The sequence below is a fragment of the Ursus americanus genome, chromosome 1, assembly GCF_024610735.1.
Source record: "Ursus americanus isolate L20-20 chromosome 1, mUrsAme1.1.p, whole genome shotgun sequence".
Taxonomy (NCBI): Eukaryota; Metazoa; Chordata; class Mammalia; order Carnivora; family Ursidae; genus Ursus; species Ursus americanus.
In genome coordinates, this window is record NC_142127.1 from 52233334 (window position 1) to 52254751 (window position 21418).

At 37.9% G+C, this 21418-nt stretch overlaps 1 protein-coding gene across 3 annotated transcripts in view; it reads right to left on the reverse strand.

Moving 5' to 3' along the window:
* Positions 1 to 21418, reverse strand: part of CHN1 (chimerin 1) — a 222580-nt gene that overhangs the window by 79262 nt on the left and 121900 nt on the right. For all 3 annotated transcript variants that reach the window (XM_087861581.1, XM_087861584.1, XM_087861576.1), the window contains one exon: positions 6120 to 6408. In XM_087861581.1, the coding sequence (XP_087717707.1) occupies positions 6120 to 6408 (289 nt within the window). The remainder of the gene's footprint in view (positions 1 to 6119; positions 6409 to 21418) is intronic.

The window sequence follows — 21418 nt, forward strand, 5'->3', positions numbered from 1 at the left end:
TTTTATTTACTTATTTGAGAGAGAGAGAGCATAAACAGGGCAGAGGAAGAGGGGGAAGCAAACTCCCTGCCGAGCAGGGAGCCCGATGTGGGGCTTGATCCCAGGACCCTGGGATCCTGACCTGAGCTGAAGGTAGATGCTTAACTGACTGAGCCACCCAGGTGCCCCTGCAATCCTCTTAACTGATTTATGTTCCAAGATAACTCTTGAGTAACAAAAAGAATTTATTTCTTTCTTTATTTAGACAGCTCATGGAAGACTATATAGGAAATAAAGTGTGAAGATGTTAAGGCAAAGGAAGGAGAGGGTTTGCCCAGCTGGAGTTAAGGGAATTGTCAGAAGTCACGGTAAATCTGAGAGATGCTAATGGGCTCACATGGGACGCACATTCAATAAAAGTCCACTGGCAGGCAAAGAAGCTGGAGACTTTACTTGTCTTATGTTCAGGGAAAAGTAGAGTTAAAATATTGGCCAATACTAAAATGCAAATAACCACAGAAAAATAACACTTTAGCCTTAAAAATCCTTAGCACATTATTGGGCAAAGACACATGCCTCCTGATTAGACACAATTAGAGGTGTCACAGCATTACTAAAAGAGAAGCTCCGCTATTGGATGAAGGAATTAGGAGCCATCTGATGTTGTCTTGTGAACGTGGAGGGCACTTCAAACAAAGAAAACATGCATCTTGAAGAGAAAGAAACCTGAACTGCTGTTTCTAGCATGGGCTGGGGGAACAGTACTCAAACCCACAAATAGGCTCTGATCACAAAGGGCAATAATGTATCACATACAAGGAAGACCCCTTTACAAAATTTCATGAATACTCATAACTACCATGTAATGGAATCCACAGTCCTCATTTTAGAGACTGAGGTGAATTGAGATCCAGAGAGATTTACGGCTTGCTCAAGACCACACAGACTAATATATACTTATATACTGACTATGTAGGATTTTTTTTTTAACTCTACTTGATTTTTTAAAATTAATTAGTTTATTTGAGAAAGAGCATACCAGGGCTTGGGGCAGAGGGAGAGGGAGAGAGAAACCCAAACAGATTCTACACTGAGCTCGATCCCATGACCCATTGTTCACAACCTGAGCCAAAACCAAGAGTTGGACGCTCAACCAACTGTGCCACCCAGGTGCCCCATAACTCTGCTTGAATTTTAAGAAGGATATTTACAGAGGACAAACCCGCTATCGGAAGTTCTGCAGGGCATGGGGTACCTGGGTGGCGCAGTTGTTAAGTGTCTGCCTTCGGCCCAGGGCGTGATCCCAGGGTCCTGGGATCAAGCCCCACATCAGGCTCCCTGCTCCGCTGGGAGCCTGTCTCTTCCTCTCCCACTCCCCCTGCTTGTGTTCCCTCTCTCACTGGCTCTCTCTCTCTCTGTCAAATAATCTTAAAAAAAAAAAAAAAGAGAAGTTCTGCATGGCAATTGCAGTCTTCCTCATAAATTGCTAAATTGGCTTTTTATTTTATTTTTTTTATTTTTATGTATTTTTTACGATTTTATTTATTTAGTTGACAGAGATAGAGACAGCCAGCGAGAGAGGGAACACAAGCAGGGGGATTGGGAGAGGAAGAAGCAGGCTCATAGCAGAGGAGCCTGATGTGGGGCTCGATCCCAGAACGCCAGGATCACGCCCTGAGCCGAAGGCAGACGCTTAACGACTGCGCCACCCAGGCGCCCCTAAATTGGCTTTTTAATACAAAGAAGTGACCCTGGGCACATCTGGCAGCTCTCCAAGAGTCTGTTCGCCCCTGGAATGACCAATCCTAACCTTGAACAAGTCACAGGGGAAAGTGAGCATGTCAATTTGACTAGAGGAGAGAGGGATGGATGTGGATAAAGGCAGTGTTCAGGAGATCAAGAGGAGCACAGGTTGGGGAGGAATCAGGAAGGGGGAAAGAAGGTCTTAAAAAGTGAGAAAGCACAGAATCAAGAAATCAAAGAGTTTCCTGTAGATTGCTTCATGCTACCCACTCCTCTGATATTGTTACTTTAGTAATGATTAAATTTAAGTACGGCTTTCCTGCTGATTTCTACACTGAGATTATATGGATACAATTAACTTACTATATATCTATGTATATTTTAAGCAAATTAAAAACATTTAGAAGAGTTGCTTTGTGGGAGAATAAGACAATTAGAGACCGGACCAACTGCGCCCTGTTCAGCATCTCCGGGGACATCGAGTCCCATCACTTTATGGAGGTACCCAAAGAACTCCAGGAGTTATGGCAATTTTTTGGCAGGGCCCTGATTACATTTCAACTTCAAACTTCACAAGGCTTTTCAAATACATACGCAGTCTGGTGATCCCAAAAAAAAGTCTTTAAAAAGTGGAATTTAAATGTAAAAGAAATTCCTTAAGAATAAACTAATATGACAGTATGCCAAGCACTGCAACCATTCCAAACTTCCAGGGGAAGAAAAAACTACATACACACACACAGACACATATAGGTGATTTGGCTTGGTGCAGTTCCTTAAAACCAATGAATGGATTCTGCACACCCCTGCCATTGCAGGTCATTCCAACATGTGAGAAAGTTTTGGGGCTTAGAAGACTAAATCCAAAAGTAAAGAGGTTTTGTCTAGATTCAGAGTTCTGACTCACAGCACAATTTCTGAAATGCAAATTATATATATTTTACACCTTATATTATTGAGAGTTATGAGACATTTTTTTAAAGCATGGCTTTGGAAAATTTTAAATTATGTTAATAATAAGTATAAAATCATCATAAAAATTGTTGCATTCAGCCGTTGGTCCAGTATCTGTTGAAGTGAACATACTATATTTACTACTTGGAAAAGGGAACTATTCCAATACAGTTTCAAGATAAATTTTTTAAAAGCCACTAATAAAAGCGGGGCTCACGGCCAGTCTGGATGCTAAAGTTAAGCCATTTTAGAAGAGAAGGAAGTCTGGCTTTTCAACATGCTACAACTTCACGATTAAATTTCTTTCAATGTTTTTTGAAAAAAAAAATGTAAGTTTCTGATTGCTCTTTCAAGCTGGAGAAGCAACTTAACAGTTAATGAAAAAATGACATAGATGTCAATCAGAAAAAGAATCTTCCCCCCATCAAAACAGGCCACGAAATTTCTGAAGGACAGCTAAGAACCTTCAGGATTCACTTCCTGTGGCAAAAAACTTTATGGCCATAAAACCACCCTGATAACCTTCCACAAAGCTCAGATGCTCAACTTACACCTTAAGGACAGAAAAAAAAAATACACATGGAATTCTTATCCCTCGATTTTAGAACAAGGGAAGACCTTAAGAGATCATCTGGTTCAGAATTTCCCCAAGTGGATTTCGTGAAACATGATTTTCCTAAATAATTTTCTGAATAGTGGTGGGGTGATCCAGATGAGTTCGGGAACACTCTCGGAGAGTCGTAATACGTATTAGGTTATTAGCGAAACTCAGAAGCCCAAAGAAAAGAAATACATAAGTTAAAAAAAAATTGTTTTTTTTAATCAAACCTATTTGAGCACAGAGCCCTTTTTGCAGCACGTATTTATAATGAAAATCTTGTAAGATTACTGTCTTTTAGAAAACCCCTTATCTATGAAGAATCTGAAGTCCAGACAGGCTGAGGATTGTCCCAAAATGATACAATTAGTTGGTGGATAAACTAAAAACAGATCTCCTCTTTCAAGACCAACTTCAGTGCTGTCTCTACTACCATGTTCTCTCTCTCGTACAACACCTACACTCCTTGAAGGAGCACAGACTGTAACAAGAACCACATCTCGGAGATCATCTAGTCCAAAGCCCTCTTGTTAAAGGAGAAGTGAAGCAATCTGCCCACATGAAATCAATTCCTGTAGAACTCGAACCTAGCTCTTAAGTCCGATACCAGAAACCTTTCCACAGCAGCATACTAACGCCTGCAACGTCAACTTTTTTGCCTCTGAGGAAAAGGCAAACCCCTCATGGGCGGGGGGGGGGGGGGGCTTAGCTATTCAGGACCCAGTAAAATATTTATTAAACCATACTTGTGGCAAGAGATATTTTAAATCAATTAAACATGATTGTCTTTACTTACAAATGTCATCAACTGTGACAGGGAATCAATGTTTCAAGCTCTTGAACAGGTCATCATCCCTGTCCTGTTGGATGACACCTATAAATAAAATAAATCTATTTTTGAGTGAGTAGATTTTAAGCCAACTAGATTTAAGATGCATGCAATTTAAAGCAAAGAGTAATTTTTAAAATGATTCTTCATTATGTACTGCTGGGAGAACTAGTTTCCAGTGCTAGCTATTCTATGTGGCTATCACTGGTCATCAGCACAAGACCATCCAGGCAATGTAACATATGTAATGTTGCCAGAATACACGGGGAATCAGGGATCCTAGAGCTGAAAAGGGTCCTCTAGGCCTTATCTACCTCAGTGTCTTTCCTTGTGAATACTATTTTCTCTTTGTAGGAGGGACAACCAAGACCCTATGAGGTTTAAATGACTAGCCCAATGGGAAATAGCTAAGTATCTTTAGCTGAAGTCTCTTGATGTTGAAAAGTATATCCAGAACACATTAGTGAAGGTTATCATTAGGCTGATCAACTCTAAAAAACCCGCATGCACACACTGTAAAAATATTTCAAGAATGTTGACTTAGAATATTCTATCACAGCTGCATAAAATATATTTTCAGTATTAGAGATATTTAAATACAAGCATTACTGAAAAATGCCACAAATGGAAAATAACCAAAAGTGAGAAAATGGGAATTAGAGAGTGAAAAGAACAATATTAAATACAGCATGCTTTTAGGATTTTAAATTTTGGTTACTTCCGAAAAAGATCTGCGTTCCTAACAAATACGAATATATGAGAACCATTTTCTACAATCTATAATTTCACATGTTGGTTTCTCTGTAGCCGCAAAGTGCCACTTTGAGTTAGATTTGCCAAAAACTAAAATTTCGGCTCGACAATGAACATTTTAGATTACAGATTTCCATTCTGTACCTAAATACTTTAAGACACTGGAAGTATTTTAGGATACTACCCTGAGGTAATATAGCTGTTAAAATAATATTACCACCAAACTCGAGTGCTTATTATGTGCCAGCTACTGTTTGATTACTTTACACATACTATCTCCTTCAATCAATTCTCACAACTTGATTATTACTACAATTTTGCAAACAACATCAAAGCACAGAGAAATTAAGTGACATGAAGTAGTTCACACAACAGGTAAAATAGCAGAATTTGCACACAAATCTATTTGGTGACACAAGCCAAGCTCAAATCCCTAGGGAATACTGCATTTCCTTAACATGGCAACCGAGAGTCTCAGAAATGTAAGAATGGATTAACACAACTCCAATCAGAACACACGAAATTCTCTCACCTACATCCCGCACAATATAAAACATCAGGAAATTCTCTCACTCTTTGGGGATAAGGAGGCAGCTAGGGACAATTTTCAAAGCAAAATAATATTAATGCCAAGGAACTGAAACTTCTAACGTTAACTTTAAATATATTACAAGATACACCAAATGAAAAACTTAAATTGTCTTTTATAATTAAAATAAATCTTTCTGATTCAAGTCCCTTCTTAAGAGTCCATAAAGAGATAAACACTCCTGTTACTCAGGACTGACTGATTCTCAAAACAGTGTAATAGGTACCGCTAGACTGAATTTTATCCTATGTATTTCAAAGTATGGATATATATCATTTTGTTAAAGAACAGAACTATTTCCAAAGGGAGAGAAAAAGTCGTTTTGATAGACTATGCGACCTCCTCAACTTCTCATGCACTACAGCTATCTTTTCTTGACCAGAGTTATGCTTCTGACCAAAGCCCTGAACTTTATTTTTTATTAGGGGACATTTTTTTCAACAGTTTTGAAGCCATGAAACTGATGAAATAGGAAATAATATGGAACACAAACATACACCTGACGTAAAAACAAGAATTAGATATATGCAAAGCTCAGCACCACCGAAATGAGACATCAGGGAAAATGCACATCTTTTTCAAAGCTCTGTGGAGCCGCCCTCTTCTGGCAGTCATGGCTTTTTCATACGGACCCCGAACAGAAGAAGATCAAGTGTGGTTTCATGGTAGCTTACCCTTTTCTCTGACACCCCATCCTGGCCTGTAGAATCTCTCTCATCATGTGTCTCTTTCAGGACTGGCATATGTTTTTGGTATGCTGGCTCTCTGTTTAAGGTTGTGTATCCTATGTGCTCATAAATTGGGTTTATCGTCATCTTGGCAATGTATTCTGCTGCCTTGGTTTCAATATAGAGAGTAATCAATCCATCAGTCACCAGATCGTGGATGGACTCAAAGCGCTTCTCCCCAACGAAGTGCTTTCCATCGTAGTACAGCCTGAAGTTTCTGGTTTGACTTCCAAATCTGCCTCAATGAAATGGGAAAGATGTTTTTAAGAAAAGTAAGCAAGTGAATTCTTTCTGAAAAAAAAAAAAAAAAAAAAAAGAACCAAAAAAAAAAAAAAACCCAAAAAACTATTGCTTTGTTTGTGTGTGTCTTCTTTGTTAAATAAACTGTGGCTAATCTCTATGATTCGTCTGGAATTATAGAAAATAAAACTTTTGAACACAAAGAATGAACTTGCAACAACTAGGGATAACTAGCCAGAAGCATGTCTCTTCTAGAAGGAAAAAAATGTTCTTGTTTATCTTTTTAAACCACTTCATTATCCTGTAGGAAAAACGAGGAAAAATAAAGCTCATATCCTATTAGAACACATTCTATATTCAATGGGACAATTCCATCATAGATGAAATTTCTATATCAACATGTTCTCTTCAAGTTGATCAATAAAAATATTCAACATACTACAGACCCCAGCGCTCATGTCTTTTAATGGGAAAGCTCCATTTAGGGATCACCTAAGTATGATGCCAGTAATCACTGGAAGTAGAACTGATTCCAGAACCTGAGCCATGCAGTAGGGCAGGAGGGCAACAGAAACATACTTTTGCGATTTCTAGCCATGGGTCAATGCCTTGCTCCTCCTTGTTACACAGGCATTTTTCTGTGTCTCCTTGTTGAGTCTAAGCAAGAAATATTTGCGGTATATATAGGGCATAGAAGTCATAAGCTATTGGACTGTAGAAATTCTGTTCTGACTTTTGGGTCATGTTTTGGCGACATACTTTAAAAACTGGAGAATAATGGTTTAGTTTTATGATAATTTCAGTATTTTGCTTCCTGACTTTATGAAAGCTGATGTCTCAAAGCACCAAGAGCCAGTATTATGGTTTCCCAAAGGCAGTCGGGAGTGAGCGTACTTAAAAACTAAACAAATCAAAAAAAGTATATCTAATTTCATTGTTTAAAACACACAGAACAATGACAATAAAAACAGAACAGAGGTGAACTAAAATACTAAAATAATACCCTGTTTAATACTAAAATAAAGTGTTTAATTAGGACTGCAAATGTACGCAACAATACTGTTCTGGTATGGGTTATAGTCCAGAAGGACAGGACTAGCAACTTAAGAATCTACTTTTAACGTATCCTTAAAAAAGGAAACTTTTTTTTATAAAGGTCTATCTCTATTTCTGTAGTTCAAGTTGAACTTTAATAATTATTTAATCTAGAACCCAACATTCTATCTATGATGGTCCTTCTACTAAAATAAAATTTATCCACCTTTTGGTTCTTTAAAAGCAATTATATTTTGATTTATACTCAAGTGAATGATCCATATAATTACAATTTCCCCTTCTCCATTTTCCTGTAAAGTTACAGACATATTTCTCCTGAGTAAATTTTCATTGTAAGTCTAAAAAATTGGAAAGTAAAATTTCTACACCAAAATTAAATATAAAAGGTTTTTTCAGTTTAATATACTGCTTTTATAATTTCCTTTTTGCTATATGTTATCTGCTTTTGAGAAATAAACATGGAAAGCCATTTCATAATTTTTAGAAGATTCTTACAATAATCACTCAACACTGTTTAACATGAAGTCCTTTGATATTTCAATTGTATTCAGAGGCATTTCAATGAAAGATTAGACCATTTTACTCCTTCAGGGGTTTATGATTTTACAGTGCATATGACACTTAAAGATTATCCAAGCAGTGGTGGCAGGCATTTGTTACTCGAACTTCTTCTAAAATCTGAGCAGTATGGGAATGTCAGGCAGAAGGGAAGATGGCTGGCTTGGCCTCATTTGGACTGGATTAAAAGAGCAGAGAAATCTAGGGTGCTTCACAATGGGTCTATTCCTACCCCAGCCAAGGAGAGGATTTCCTGGCTACCTATAGGTATTGGGCAAAAAAGACTAAGTCAGTTTGCCCTTTTCTCTTACCATAGCAACTTCAAGAGACCCTACGCACAATTCCCAATGCCTCCTGCGCCTTCCAGTCCAATCAAACTTCAAGTCTTAATGAAGGTGATCAGATAACAAAAATAACTCATAATATCGGTTGTTTAAAACTTAACCTCAAAGAACAAGAAAATGAATTTCCATTTTGGAATTGTGATTTATTTTTAAAGAAAATGGCATTACTTTGTCTACCCTTTACCGCCCTCTCTTTCACTTTGGAAGTTACATAAAGAACAGCATCACAGCATAGACCGACAGAGTCTTCTCTTCTTTGATTTGAAAGGCATGATAGAAAATCTTTGAGGAGGATGGGGAATGGATATGTCTCTTCTACAAAAAGAGCCATAAAAGGAGAGTATGCCAAATCCAAGGGCAAAGAAAGAATCCTTCCTTGTAAAAGTTTACCACTTACAGACTGTCATTTATGCAACATTTAACAACACATGCAGGAACTCTGTTAAATGTTAGGTGGTTCATAATAAAGTTCCTGTTCCCTTGATTACCTCAGTAGGAAACAGATATACATAAAACGAGTCAATACAAACACAAGATGAAGCGCTGAATTTTATTTATTTTCAAAAGTCTGTTTTAGTTTTTTTTTTTTTAAAGTAAACTCTACCCCCAATGTGGGGCTCGAACTCATGACCCCAAGATCAAGAGTCATATGTTCTACCAACTGAGCCATCCAGATGCCCCAAAACGCTGAATTTTAAAGAGTTCATCTTTAGTTTGATTTCTAAAAAATGACTGTAAAAATGTGTATAGCCTTGGTCTTATATGGAAAAGTTACATTTCTGTGCAGTGGTTCATGAAAGCAAGTGAATCCAACGTCTCTCTCCCACTATGAAAATGAATGAACTCACTGCTTAATAAGGTTTCCGAGCTACTGCTTATGACCAAGTACAAAAGCACCTTTGCATCTTGAAATAGGGTTTGACCAGGGAAAGGCAAGTGTGGGATCCCGTGTTTTTAATACAAAACCTTAGGTTTTGGGATCAGACAAAATAAGTTTAAATCCTGGGACTGTCACTCTAGCTGAGTGATTTGAGAATTTCATTCTTCAGATTCTGCATCTAGAGAACAGGAATAACATCACTTTTCTCCACATGGTTGTGAGGATTACATAAGCATATTCAAGTCAGAGCTAAGTACATACTAGGTTCAATGAATGGTAGTACCCTTTCTCCCTCTCTGTTAGGTAGGCCTCTGCAGAGAATGACAGAACAGGTATCAAACAATAAAGTAAAACAGAAAAGAGACTAAATATGCATCGAAGGGGCTGCATAAATAACCGCTAATACAAATGACGTGTACAGGACCATGTCCGCACTTGTTGATCTCATAGTCAGCACAAGGCATGGAGGAGCTCTCTGTGATTTCTTCAGATGTCCCTGAATAAGTTTACACCACCTGGTTGAACAGAGTGGAACTACAGCAGAATACAAAGAGGGGAGAAGGGAGAAGCCATGAGTCTTCATACTGTGGCGTGCGAGGCAGGTCTCTCGGTTCAGAAGCAAAAGGTCAGTCAACATAGTCCTACCAAAGGCAGGACATGTTAAATGGATCTGGTGACAAGGGCTGAATTCCACACTACAGAGCACTGATTTGTAAAAACTATTGAAGCTAAACCATTTTCTTCCATTTTTATTGGAAAGTCATTCTTTTCCTCTTTTCTTATATTAATTACCTGCATCTGCCCTTGCTTTTTTATAGCTGTTCCCTCTTTGGTGAACATATTTGAAGTTGTATAGGACCAACTCTCACCTAGTTAGAGTTCAACAAAATTCATTTTCTCCAAAGTGGTACTGTAGTTAACAAATAGAAAAGAGACTGGGATAATCTGCTTTGAACTGCTACTGTTGTAGAACATAATTACCACTTTCTAGAAATGTCTCTTTCTCCAGTGATTTCAGGTTTGGGTTTTCATGTTTTAAAAAGCTGTTTAATGCTGTGCCCAATTGCATTCAGATGAATTTCAAAATATATAATTCCAACAACTAGTTTTAAACAGTGAACAAAACCCTTAATACCATCCTTTCTATTTTTTTAGAAGTAAATTGTACTAAAAAAATTCAGTCTAGAGGTACAAAGTGATGAAAATATGTAAAAGGAATAGCCTTTGGGATTTTACTTTACTTCTTCTAAAACCAAGAATTAGTTCTGATTTGAGGTCAAAGTATTTGAAAATATCTCTTCAAAGGAAAGCTCCAAGCTAACAGATGTTTTCTCTTAACAAAGAAATATATACAACACACTTGTCTAAATTAACAATAAAATGTTAGAACTATTTCCAGAAACCAACATGCAAGAACAATTTTATTTGTCATACATATTTGTATATTGTTTACCAAAGTCAGAGACACCACTCTAATGATGAAATACAAGAATCTCATAAATTTAATCGTAAATACACCCTTGAAAGAAAGGTTAAAACAGAGACAAGAATACGATGAGGCACTGAGTTAAATACTAAAAAATGAAAGGCTTAGGAAGAGAGAACATAGCTATATACGATTTAAAAATATCTTCTCCATCAAAAACCTTTGTTAGGATACTATGTTTGTCTATTTGATCCTATAATTTTGGATGGTGGAATGGGGCAAAAGTATTAAACTATGTGAACTCACGATGATATTCCCCTGGCACAGTAAATCATCTTCAGGGAACGAAGCAAGCCAATGTGCCCAACTAAACCTCCAAAGGTGGCACCAGGCCAGCTCTGGAAGGTGGAACCGATACAGAAGAATGAGTTGAAGGCCTGCTTAAGGCCCCCCAACCTTTCCCAATCCCGTCTCCAGTGCCACCCCTGTCCCCACGCTGGTGGAAGACTTAAGTCTTGTTTTCTGCATAGGGTAAAACAAGGACAAGGGTAAAACGACACCAGACAGAGTCGAAGGGAGAGGTGCTATACTGAAAATTAAGTGAAGTTCTAAATATTGAAGACTGAATCCCCCATCTTGCTTCGCTGCCAGATTCTCAAAAGGGTTGCACTTTTCATGATAGGAGACTGGAAGATTCTGCTCTGGGAAATCTGATCCACCCCACTGAAAAGGCTCAAGAATAGAAACATCACCCTCTACTTGGCTGGCTTTTTTCAAGCTTTCAGAACTACCAGTAAGCTTTTGAATGCCAAGTAAACTTAAATACAAACAGTTAGCCAAGGACCACCTGACATCTGAGGAAAGACTCTCTTAGGAAGGACAAAGAGAGATAAACAGAATGAGAGAAAACTGAAGGGGAAGTACTTGGCTGCTATAAAACAGCAATATAGAATGCATAGAAAAAAATGAATATAGCATAAATGAGAACTTTTAAAGAGAAAAATGAAAGATAAAGTTGAGAAAACTTTCAAGAAGAGCAATAAGATGGAAAATAGAGAACAAATAAGATAATCAATCCAAGAAGTCCAACATCTAAATAAGAAGAGCTCTAAAAACAGAGAAGAGAGAAAATAGAAGGGGAAGAAATCCACAAAGATAAAATTCATCAAAGTTGAAGGATACAAGTTTATACAATGGACAATTAAAATAGGCTCACAGCAAGAAGGTAAACATGAAAAGGTACTCAGTGAGTAGTTCAGTAAATGCAAATTAAATCTTCAGATTGGTAAAACCTAACAAGTCTGACATTACCGTGTACCAGCACCTAATACAACCAGCACCTGGCAGACTGTTTAACAAAAGGGTTTATATTACCTAGTAAAGTTGAATATATGCATTCCCTATGACATAGCAATGCTACTCCTAGATAATGTCCTAGACAATATGACTGTGTGAAGTGGGAGACACATACACACGTAAACTCACACTCTAACAGTAATGTTCTTAAATGCCTAAAGCTAAAAACCACATATCCCCAGTAAAACAGGAAAAAATGTAATACGCATACTGTGATGGTTAATTTTATACATCAGCTTGAAGGGTGTTTTTAGATGAGATTAACATTTAAGTCAGTGTACTTTGCATAAACAGACTGATCTAATTGGGTGGGCCTCATCCAATCAGTTCAAGGCCCAAACAGAATAAAGATTGGCCTCACTCAGCAAGAAGGGATTCTCCAGCAGACTGCCTTTGGATTTATCTGCAACATTGATCCTCCTAAGTCTCAAGCCTACTAGCCCGGACTGCAGATTTAGATTTGCCGGTCCCCAGGACCACATAAGTCAATTGCTTACGACAAATCTTCTCTATGTGTATATACACACACATCCTACTCGTTCTGTTTCCTTGGAGAACCTTGATTAATAATGAAATACTATATAGTAAGGAAAACAAACAGATACATGAAAAACATGGATGAATTGTACAAATAAAATACTGGAAAAAAAGAACAAGTCACAAAAGAATACACACAATATGGTCTGATTACATAAAGTCCAAAGGCAGGCAAAATCCAAATGCATTATACAAAATTATATATACAGGTGGTAAGATTATAAAGAAAAGCATTAAAAAAGATAACTATAAAGTGACCACAGTCATTAACTATTGTGTGAAACTGGGGCATAATGACAAGCAAGGGAAATATGTGGAATTTCTGGACTACCATTAATATATCTTGATGTGGTAGGGATTACAGAGATTTACATATATTTATGCGTAATCAATTTTTAAATTGTATTTGAATTTTACATACTTTCCTATATGTTTTATTTTACAATAAACTTGTTTTAAAAAATACAGCATCCAAATGACAAAGACCTTGATCTGGAAGAAAAAGCAATCGGAAGCAGACTCCCTGTAAGTACTTTACACTACAGAACTTAAGAACGTAAGCTTAAAGATTTTATTTATTTTAGAGAGAGAGAAAGTACGGTGTGAGTGGGTGGAGGGGCAGAGGGAGAGGCTCTCAAGCTGACTGTGCTGACTGCAGAGCCTGACGTGGGCCTTGATCTCATGACCCTGAGATCCTGATCTGAGCTGAAAAAAAGAGTCAGATGCTCAGCCAACGGAGCCATCTAGGCGCCCCTTAAGGACAGAAATTTAATAATAGAATTCAATGATGAGTTTTTAGAAGAAAGAGGTGAGATTATAGAGCTACGAAAAAAAATTGAGTACCAATATAATTTCTACAAATCTAATAAATAACTAGAAATGGCAGGAAATAGGATCAACAGGACTGAAAGGCCAATCGATGGTGTAGAGATGAGGGCTTCAATAATCAACTGCACGGCTGAGGGGAGAAGAGTAAATCAACTGCAATGTACATGATAAACACGGAAGACTAAGACAATCCGACATAAAAATTGTGCCTCAAGTTCAGATGCCGACACATGGAACAGAAAAATTATTCAGAAATAGAATTCGGGAAATACTCCAGCAAGGGAAAAAGGAACTGAATCTCCAGACTGAAGGAACACACTGTTTCATGGATGAGCTTATAAAAAATACTATCAACATTAAAACAAATCCTGGTTTAAATTACTAAATTTGAAGAATAAACAAAGAATTTTTCAGATAACCATGCAGGAAACTGTCACTTTCATATAAGGGGTGGAAAGCAAGATTGTTCTCAGACTTCTCTACACTCACAATAAATGTCAAGAAACAGTGGATCACCATCAAGTGTTGAGGGTAAGAAAAAATACGCTGAGAATATTCTACCCAAACAAGCTGTTGTTGAAATTAAAGACAACGGAGAGACATTCTTGTTATAAAGTTATAGCTTCCCTAAGTCTTTAGAAGCCAATGAATGATGGTGTCAGTTTTTTGGTGCCTTTTTTTTTCAGCAATACTGACTGCACTTAGCAGCAGCAATTTAACATTTTAGAATACTGGTGCCTTTAAGAAATGCCTAGGATTTTACTTAAGCTAATAAATGACCATTCTTTACAACAGAACTGTAGTTATTAGAATTTCACTTCCATGAAATGCAGTGACTCTTTCTTGATCATGCACTGGTGATGAGCTTGCTATGTCTTTAGGATACGATGAACAGAACTGTTGTAATGAAACCCAATTCGAGTGAAAGCCTGGTGAGTGGAACCAGTCTTGATGACCTGTTCCATTACACTAAATGGTCTTCATAGAGCCCCAAAGGATCAAGCCTTTAAAGGTGTCTTAAATTCAGGGAACCGTATTCACTGGTAATATCTCTTTTGTTAACAATTTTAAGGAGAGTGCCTTGCATCTTGGAATTTATAAAATCTCTCCTACTCATGTCTTCTTCCCATACCTACTCATTCCTGCCAATCCTCATTTCTATCATAATTTCTTAAACAACAATCGTTATACAGAATGTCAAGTTAATGGATGTCACAGTCAAAAACATGAACAAATAAAAACTCACTGCTATACTGTACTTGTAACACAGTCACGGATACTGTTTTATCTGACCAGTGATTCAGTAAGGTTAGGAAAGCTCATTTATTTGAGCAAGTATATGTCAATATCATTCCAAAAAAAGATGTTTAGTGTCATCATAAAAACACACCTCATATTTCAGTGTACTGTTCAATTTGATAGCTAACTAAATTATAATAAAAGATTCTAAAAATGAGAATATGTTAAGATAATAAGATGCATGTGGCCCAATCAAACCTATATGGAAGAAGAGAGGATGGCTTAATTTTCTGGAACTATAATGCCTGGCAGAGCTACTTAATTAATAATGTGCTTTGGTGAACTTTACCTATAGCTACTGGCTCATCTACCAGTCATGAAATAAAACTGTATGTTGAATGAGTGAAGTACAAGAATTCTGTCTTCTCTTATTTTACAAAAATCTTAAGTCTGAAAGATGAGACTCTGAAGAGAGAAGAAACCTTCGTGATTATCTTTGTTATTGCTTGTTGCAAATCCAGGCGCCCAGGCTCTACCCCAGACCATCAGATTCAGAATCTGCGTTGGTAACAAGATCCTGAGGTAATTCCTATAGGGCTTGAAGTCCGGGAAACACTAGTCTAATTCAACCCTCTCACATTATCAATGCAGCAACGGAGACATTCAAATTCCTAAACAGTAAGAGAGAGAGAGGCTAATAAAAACCACCCCAAAGCTCCAAACAATACAAAATTTAAAAAAAAAATTCAACCCACTGTTCAAAATAAAATGGTTCTTTTTCTGCATTAGTACCAGCTGCTTTTTAGTCTCTTTCTGGAAAGCCTCCTAGCCCAACATGAGTCCAAGTGCACTGTGCTCCCCAGTATTTCTAAGCACTGCCAGACCAGCAGGTCCCCAACCAAACTAATCCATCCTGTCATCTCTTCAGAAAACCATTCCTTCTCCAACATCCCTTAATGGAACCGCCACCCACACAGCCAACCTTGTCTAAACTTTCATAATTATCTGAGATTCTTCAAGCTCCCTCTACATTCAAACTTTTATTTATTGATTGATCTTTCTGAATCTATGCACTCTGCCCATACAGACATGAGCATTTGTTCCAAGATCTTACCCCACTATTTTCCCTTTTGAAAATTGTTGATGGTTCATTACTGCCTATAAGAAAAAGTCCAAACACTGCAAGTCCTGAGCCCTTGAGATTCAGTTATTAGTTTTCCTTTGAAAGCAACGGAGATTGGCATAGTGCTTGGCACACATTAGACCCTAAATAAGGAGCTGCTGAACAGAATGAGCAAAGGGTCCATTAATACTTTCCCCTGAGTTGGCCAGCTGAATGTAACAACAAAAAAACCCAAAAAATAAACAACTACTCTAAAAAATACATGTCACATGGAATTGTCCAAAAATAAGCAGATTACTAATTTTGTGATAATTATTGTGATATAGTGTTTGTCAGGTAAAGAGCTGTAATGTTTTCCATATTGATAACTGGGAGTAAATAAATGAAAAAATAACTTTTCTCATGCAGTGAACCAATTATAATGATTTCTCCTACCTTGTTTTCATTTTACTATCAAATCAGAGAAACAATAGCATGTCTAGTCAATAAATAAAGGGATGTGCTTACTTACAGCAAAGTATTATACACACATTTTAATCTTTTTAAAACAAGAATAGGTCCAGATCAGTAGATTTGTGTAATTAACAACAGATTTGACTTCTTCAAGAAATTAGTCCCACTAACAGCTTATTAAAGTCTTGGTTTTGTGAGTCTACTACTTCAGGATACAAAGTCACACTATGATAGTTCACAAGAGCATGGAATTACATGTGTGTGTGTGAGTGCTTCTAGAATTCTACAGATATACATAAGCACATAAACACACACACACCCCCACAGGTTCATATATAGGTTTTCCAGACTCCTACTATTTAATTCTCTTAAACAACAAAATGTTTTATTTAATCCTTTCTGTATAAACTATACAACTCTAAGTATCACACATGGACTACAACTTAATATTTTAAAGTTATTAATTAATAATACAATTTAATATTTTCTCAAATATTAAGGTTCATTATCATGAATATATGACTAAAATTCTAGTGTCTGAATTCAGAAATATCCCACAGGCTACTGTAGTGTATTGAGTCAGCCTTTCCCTGAATCTACATTGCCCCCAATCATTGAACTTTTAGTTCTTGAATCTAGTTTTATATTTTTAAATCCTCTTTGCAGGTTATTGCCTGTGTTCACCTTCTAATCTGCTACTTTTTATTGGCTGTAAGCTTGGGGAAAAGATATGAGGATTCATTAATATTATATAAAACTATATTAAATAGACTCTAATGGGGACTACTGACCCTTCCTTTGCGATCACCACATGGGCTCTCTGGCAGCTATGTAGCCACTCAAAGACATTTTCCCTGATTTCCAGCCTCCTGGCTGTATTTCAGAGACCTGAGGTTGCCAACACTCTGACTTCCAGACAAGTAGGATGTTACTGTAGCAGAGGTAAGCCTAAATTTGACTAAATATATACCTTTAAGTTTATTATCTAGTGGTCATTAACAATCAGAAATTACTAAATACTGGGGTGCCTGGGTGGCTCAGTTGCTGGGCGTCTGCCTTCGGCTTGGGTCGTGATCCCAGGGTCCTGGGATCGAGGCCCATGTTGGGCTCCCTGCTCAGTGAGCCTGCTTCTCCCTCTCCCTCTGCCTGCTGTTCCCCCTGCTATGCTCTGTCAAATAAATAAATAAAAATCTTTTAAAAAATTACTAAATAAAATGGATCCTAGAAATGCCTCACTTTAAAAAATCAATTTATTAATATATAATTTATATACAAGAAACTGCATTCATTTGAAGAGCACATTTCAATGAGTTTTGACAGATACTATCACAGATTCAGAATATTTCCAACATCCCCAAAGCATCCCCATGTCCTTTTGTGGCCTATTCTTTTTTTCTTTATCCTATTCAATCACTTATCTGCTTTCTTGAACTATAATTTTCTACTATTTTATGTAAATGGAATCATACAGCACATATTCTTTGTGTGTTTGGATGTCTCAGTTTTTATAAACCACCACTTTTAAACTGATGAATGCTGTTCTCATTGGATTTTAACTGCAACTAGACCAGGATTTCAGGCCGCGAAAAAGCAATAAATGACATTTGTAATTGCATTTTTGTTTCTAGGGTGTTCTGAAATGGCCAAATACATCTAGTTAAGGTGTAAGCATCAAATATGATCAATCTGTTAGTTGGAAACAAAGAATTATCAACATAACCAAATTCAACATAACCATGGTTGCAAATCATTGACTTTTAATGGCTAATAAGCAAAGGGCTTAAAATGTAATACATGATGTATTTCTTTTTAAAAGATTTTATTTATTTTTGCAAGAGAGAGCGCGTACGCACACTAGCAGGGAAGGGGGCAGAAGGAGAAGCAGACTCCCCACTGAGCAGGGAGCCCGATGTGGGGCTCGATCCCCGGACCCTGGGATCACGACCCCGGCCGAAGGCAGATGCTTAACCAACTGAGCCACCCAGGCACCCCTGCGTACATTTTTTAAAAAGATTTATTTACGTATTTGAAAGAGAGAGAGAGCACACACACGCATAAGTGGGGGGGGGGGGAGGGGGAGAGAGTCTTAAACAGCCTCCACACGGAGCCCGATGTGGGACTCAAATCTCATGACCTTGAGATCACAACCTGAACAGAAACCAAGAGTCAGATGTTTAACTGACTGCACCACCCAAGCGCCCCTATTTATGTTCATTTTTATAATACTATTTGATATTTCTCAGTGTTCTGTGATAAGCACTAGGCATGCCTACTCCCAAATGATCCTCCCAATAGTATGAGGTATTATTACATCCTTATTGATAAGGAAACTGAGACTTAAGGGAGGTAAGTAATTTGCCCAAAGTTTTACAGAAAATGTTGGAACCAGAGTACGAATATATCTAGAATTATCTGACTACAAAGCCACATTCTGCACTACTGACCATATATACTGATTTAAAACCACAGAATCAAAAAGGTCATCAGAAGCCCAATAATTGGGTTATGTATTTTTTAGAGCAACATGGCAAAAGCATCACAAATACCTGTCCACTTAAGAGATCCTTAGATAAGAGCAATAAAGAGAATGAAAAATGGTTCTTTAGTTCCTACTTATACAAAGAACTGTATCACAGGGAGGCATTCTAAGTCTGATAATTCTCTAATGCAATTTTATTAAATAAGCCAGTATATTGGGGCACCTGGGTGGCTCAATCTGTAGAGCGTCTGCCTTCTGCTCAGGTCATGGTCCCGGGGTCCTGGAATTGAGCCCCGCATTGGGCTCTCTGCTCAGCAGGGAGCCTGCTTCTCCCTCTCCCTCTGCCTGCCACTCCCTCTGCTTGTGCTCTCTCTCTCTGTCAAATAAAATCTTAAAAAAAATTTTTTTTAAATAGTAAGAATAAAAACAAGCCAGTATACACCAAGCAGTGCACGAGGTTCAAGGAAACCAAGAAGACTTCGTTCCTGCCTTGGAGGACGTGAATTCATTTGTAAACACAGACATGGAAATAGATTATAACTGTAGGTGGTAACTCATTCTTAGGTATACTCTGGGAACATGTGAAGAACTTTTCTCAAAATAAATGAATAACCATGTGATAAACAGTACCAGGCATAAATGTGTTCAGTAGAAACTCAAATATCGTCTTGCACATTAGGTACCATCCCTAAAAATAAAAACACCTGAGTCATGAATAGATTTCTAAGTGATCCTAAAAACCTGGCAGCAAACATCTAATGGAACCCTTTAGAAAAATTTTGAAAGACCTAGCAGGATGAGTCAATCTGTAGCTTGGAAAATGACCACAGTTGAGAACAGAAGCAGGGCCAAAAGCTAACTCAACTGTCTGAAGTGAGCAGATGAGGAGCAGAAGGACAGAGAAACACTCACTCAGAACAATGACAAGAGCCATAGGGCAGCTATTTTAGCCTAAGAACATCATGAGAAATTCACAGGAGATCTGTTCTGCTAGCCTCAGGGAAGATAGGACAATTCAAGGAGGTACGGATGGAAAGAGAAACCAGAAGAAACATTCAGTATACTTAATAAGATAAAGGAAACGTATATAAAAGATATATAATAGCAAGGTGGATGAACAGGAAGTCCCGGCCTTCTTTCCTCCACAGAACCATTGAATTAACAACATATTAACTAGAATTCTTTTATGAAAACTCCAGAACCCATTTAAAAAACTGCAGTATCGCCAGGCAAGTGTAAAGCCAAGAAAAGCCTCACTGGAACAGGTTAGAAGGGCTATTTCATTTTATCTATGACTGCTCCTTCCCCAAGACAACCAAGTTCAGCTTGGCTTGTGGCTTCTCCCCTAAGGGTGGGTGTGGAGGAAAAAGAGTGGAACATTCTGGCATTTTGGAGGGCTGCCCGAGGGACCGGTTCCTATCTCATGTGTTCAGGGTGCTAAGGGAGCTGGCACAGTTTGGATGCCTGCAGGGTTCTGAAAGCAAGGCAGGATGGGAGCAGCCTGCTGCGGCATCAGAGAGCCTTTAATGCCACAGACGGGCTGGCATGGCTTGGTGCGATTGCGAGAAGGTGCCCAACTTGTTGCTTCTCTCACAGAAGGGAGAGGGGCATATATCCAACATGCTGCCTTTTCAGAAGTTTCCCAAGGGAATGGTATCTGTCCTGCCTGACTTGGGAAGCTGCCGGGGAGCTAGGATGCGTCAGATGCCTGGAGGCTAGTGAGAACAAGGAGAACAGGGCAGCTTGCTCCTGCAGCACCCAAGAACCTGCAGTACCATAGACAGATACCAGATGGTACAAAAGATTACAAGGTCCTGAAAATGAAACCGACACACCTCTTTAATTGTGCAATCACGTACATAGCCCTGAGAAGTCACACCCCCTCAAAAGGTGTCAGAGGCCTCCAAAATCTATACCTGTGCCGATCGGTGAAGTCTTCCTCTGTATGAAGCCAGTCCGTAAAGACTGGAAGGAATGGGTGTATTTACGAATGCAAAAATCTCAGAACAAAACCAATCACAAACCACATGAAGAACCAGGGAAACATGTTCCAATCAATGGAACAAAATAAATTCCCAGAAACCAACCCCAAAGAAACAGAGCTCTAATAATTACATGACCAAGAATTACAAATAATTTTCTTAAAGAAGCTCAATGATCTAAAAGAGAGCAGAGTTAGACAATTAAATGAAACAAAATCAGGAAAATGGTGCATAAACAAAATGAGAATATCAACAGAGAGACAGAAACCCTTAAAAATAACCAAATAGAAATTTTGGAGCTAAAGAATATTTAGAAAATTTGGTCAACTAATATTCAACAAGGGATCTAAGAATACCCAATGGGGGAAAGGGCAGTCTCTTTAAAAAATGATGCTGGGAACACTGGAGAAACACATGCAGAACAACGAAAGTGGACCCCTATCTCACACAACTAACAAAAATTAACCCAAAATGGATTAGAGATTTAAACATAAGAACTGATAACCATAAACTCCTAGGAAAAAACATAGGGAAGGAGCTCATTGCCAAGAGATACTGGTCTTGGCAATGACTTTGTAGAAATGACACCAAATACACAAACCACAAAAGCAAAAATAATAAATGGGACTACATCAAATTCAAAAGCTTCTCTACAGCAAAAGAAACAATTAACAAAATAAAAAGACAACCCACAGAACAGGAGAAAATTTTTGCAAACCACCCACCAAATAAGGGGTTAATATC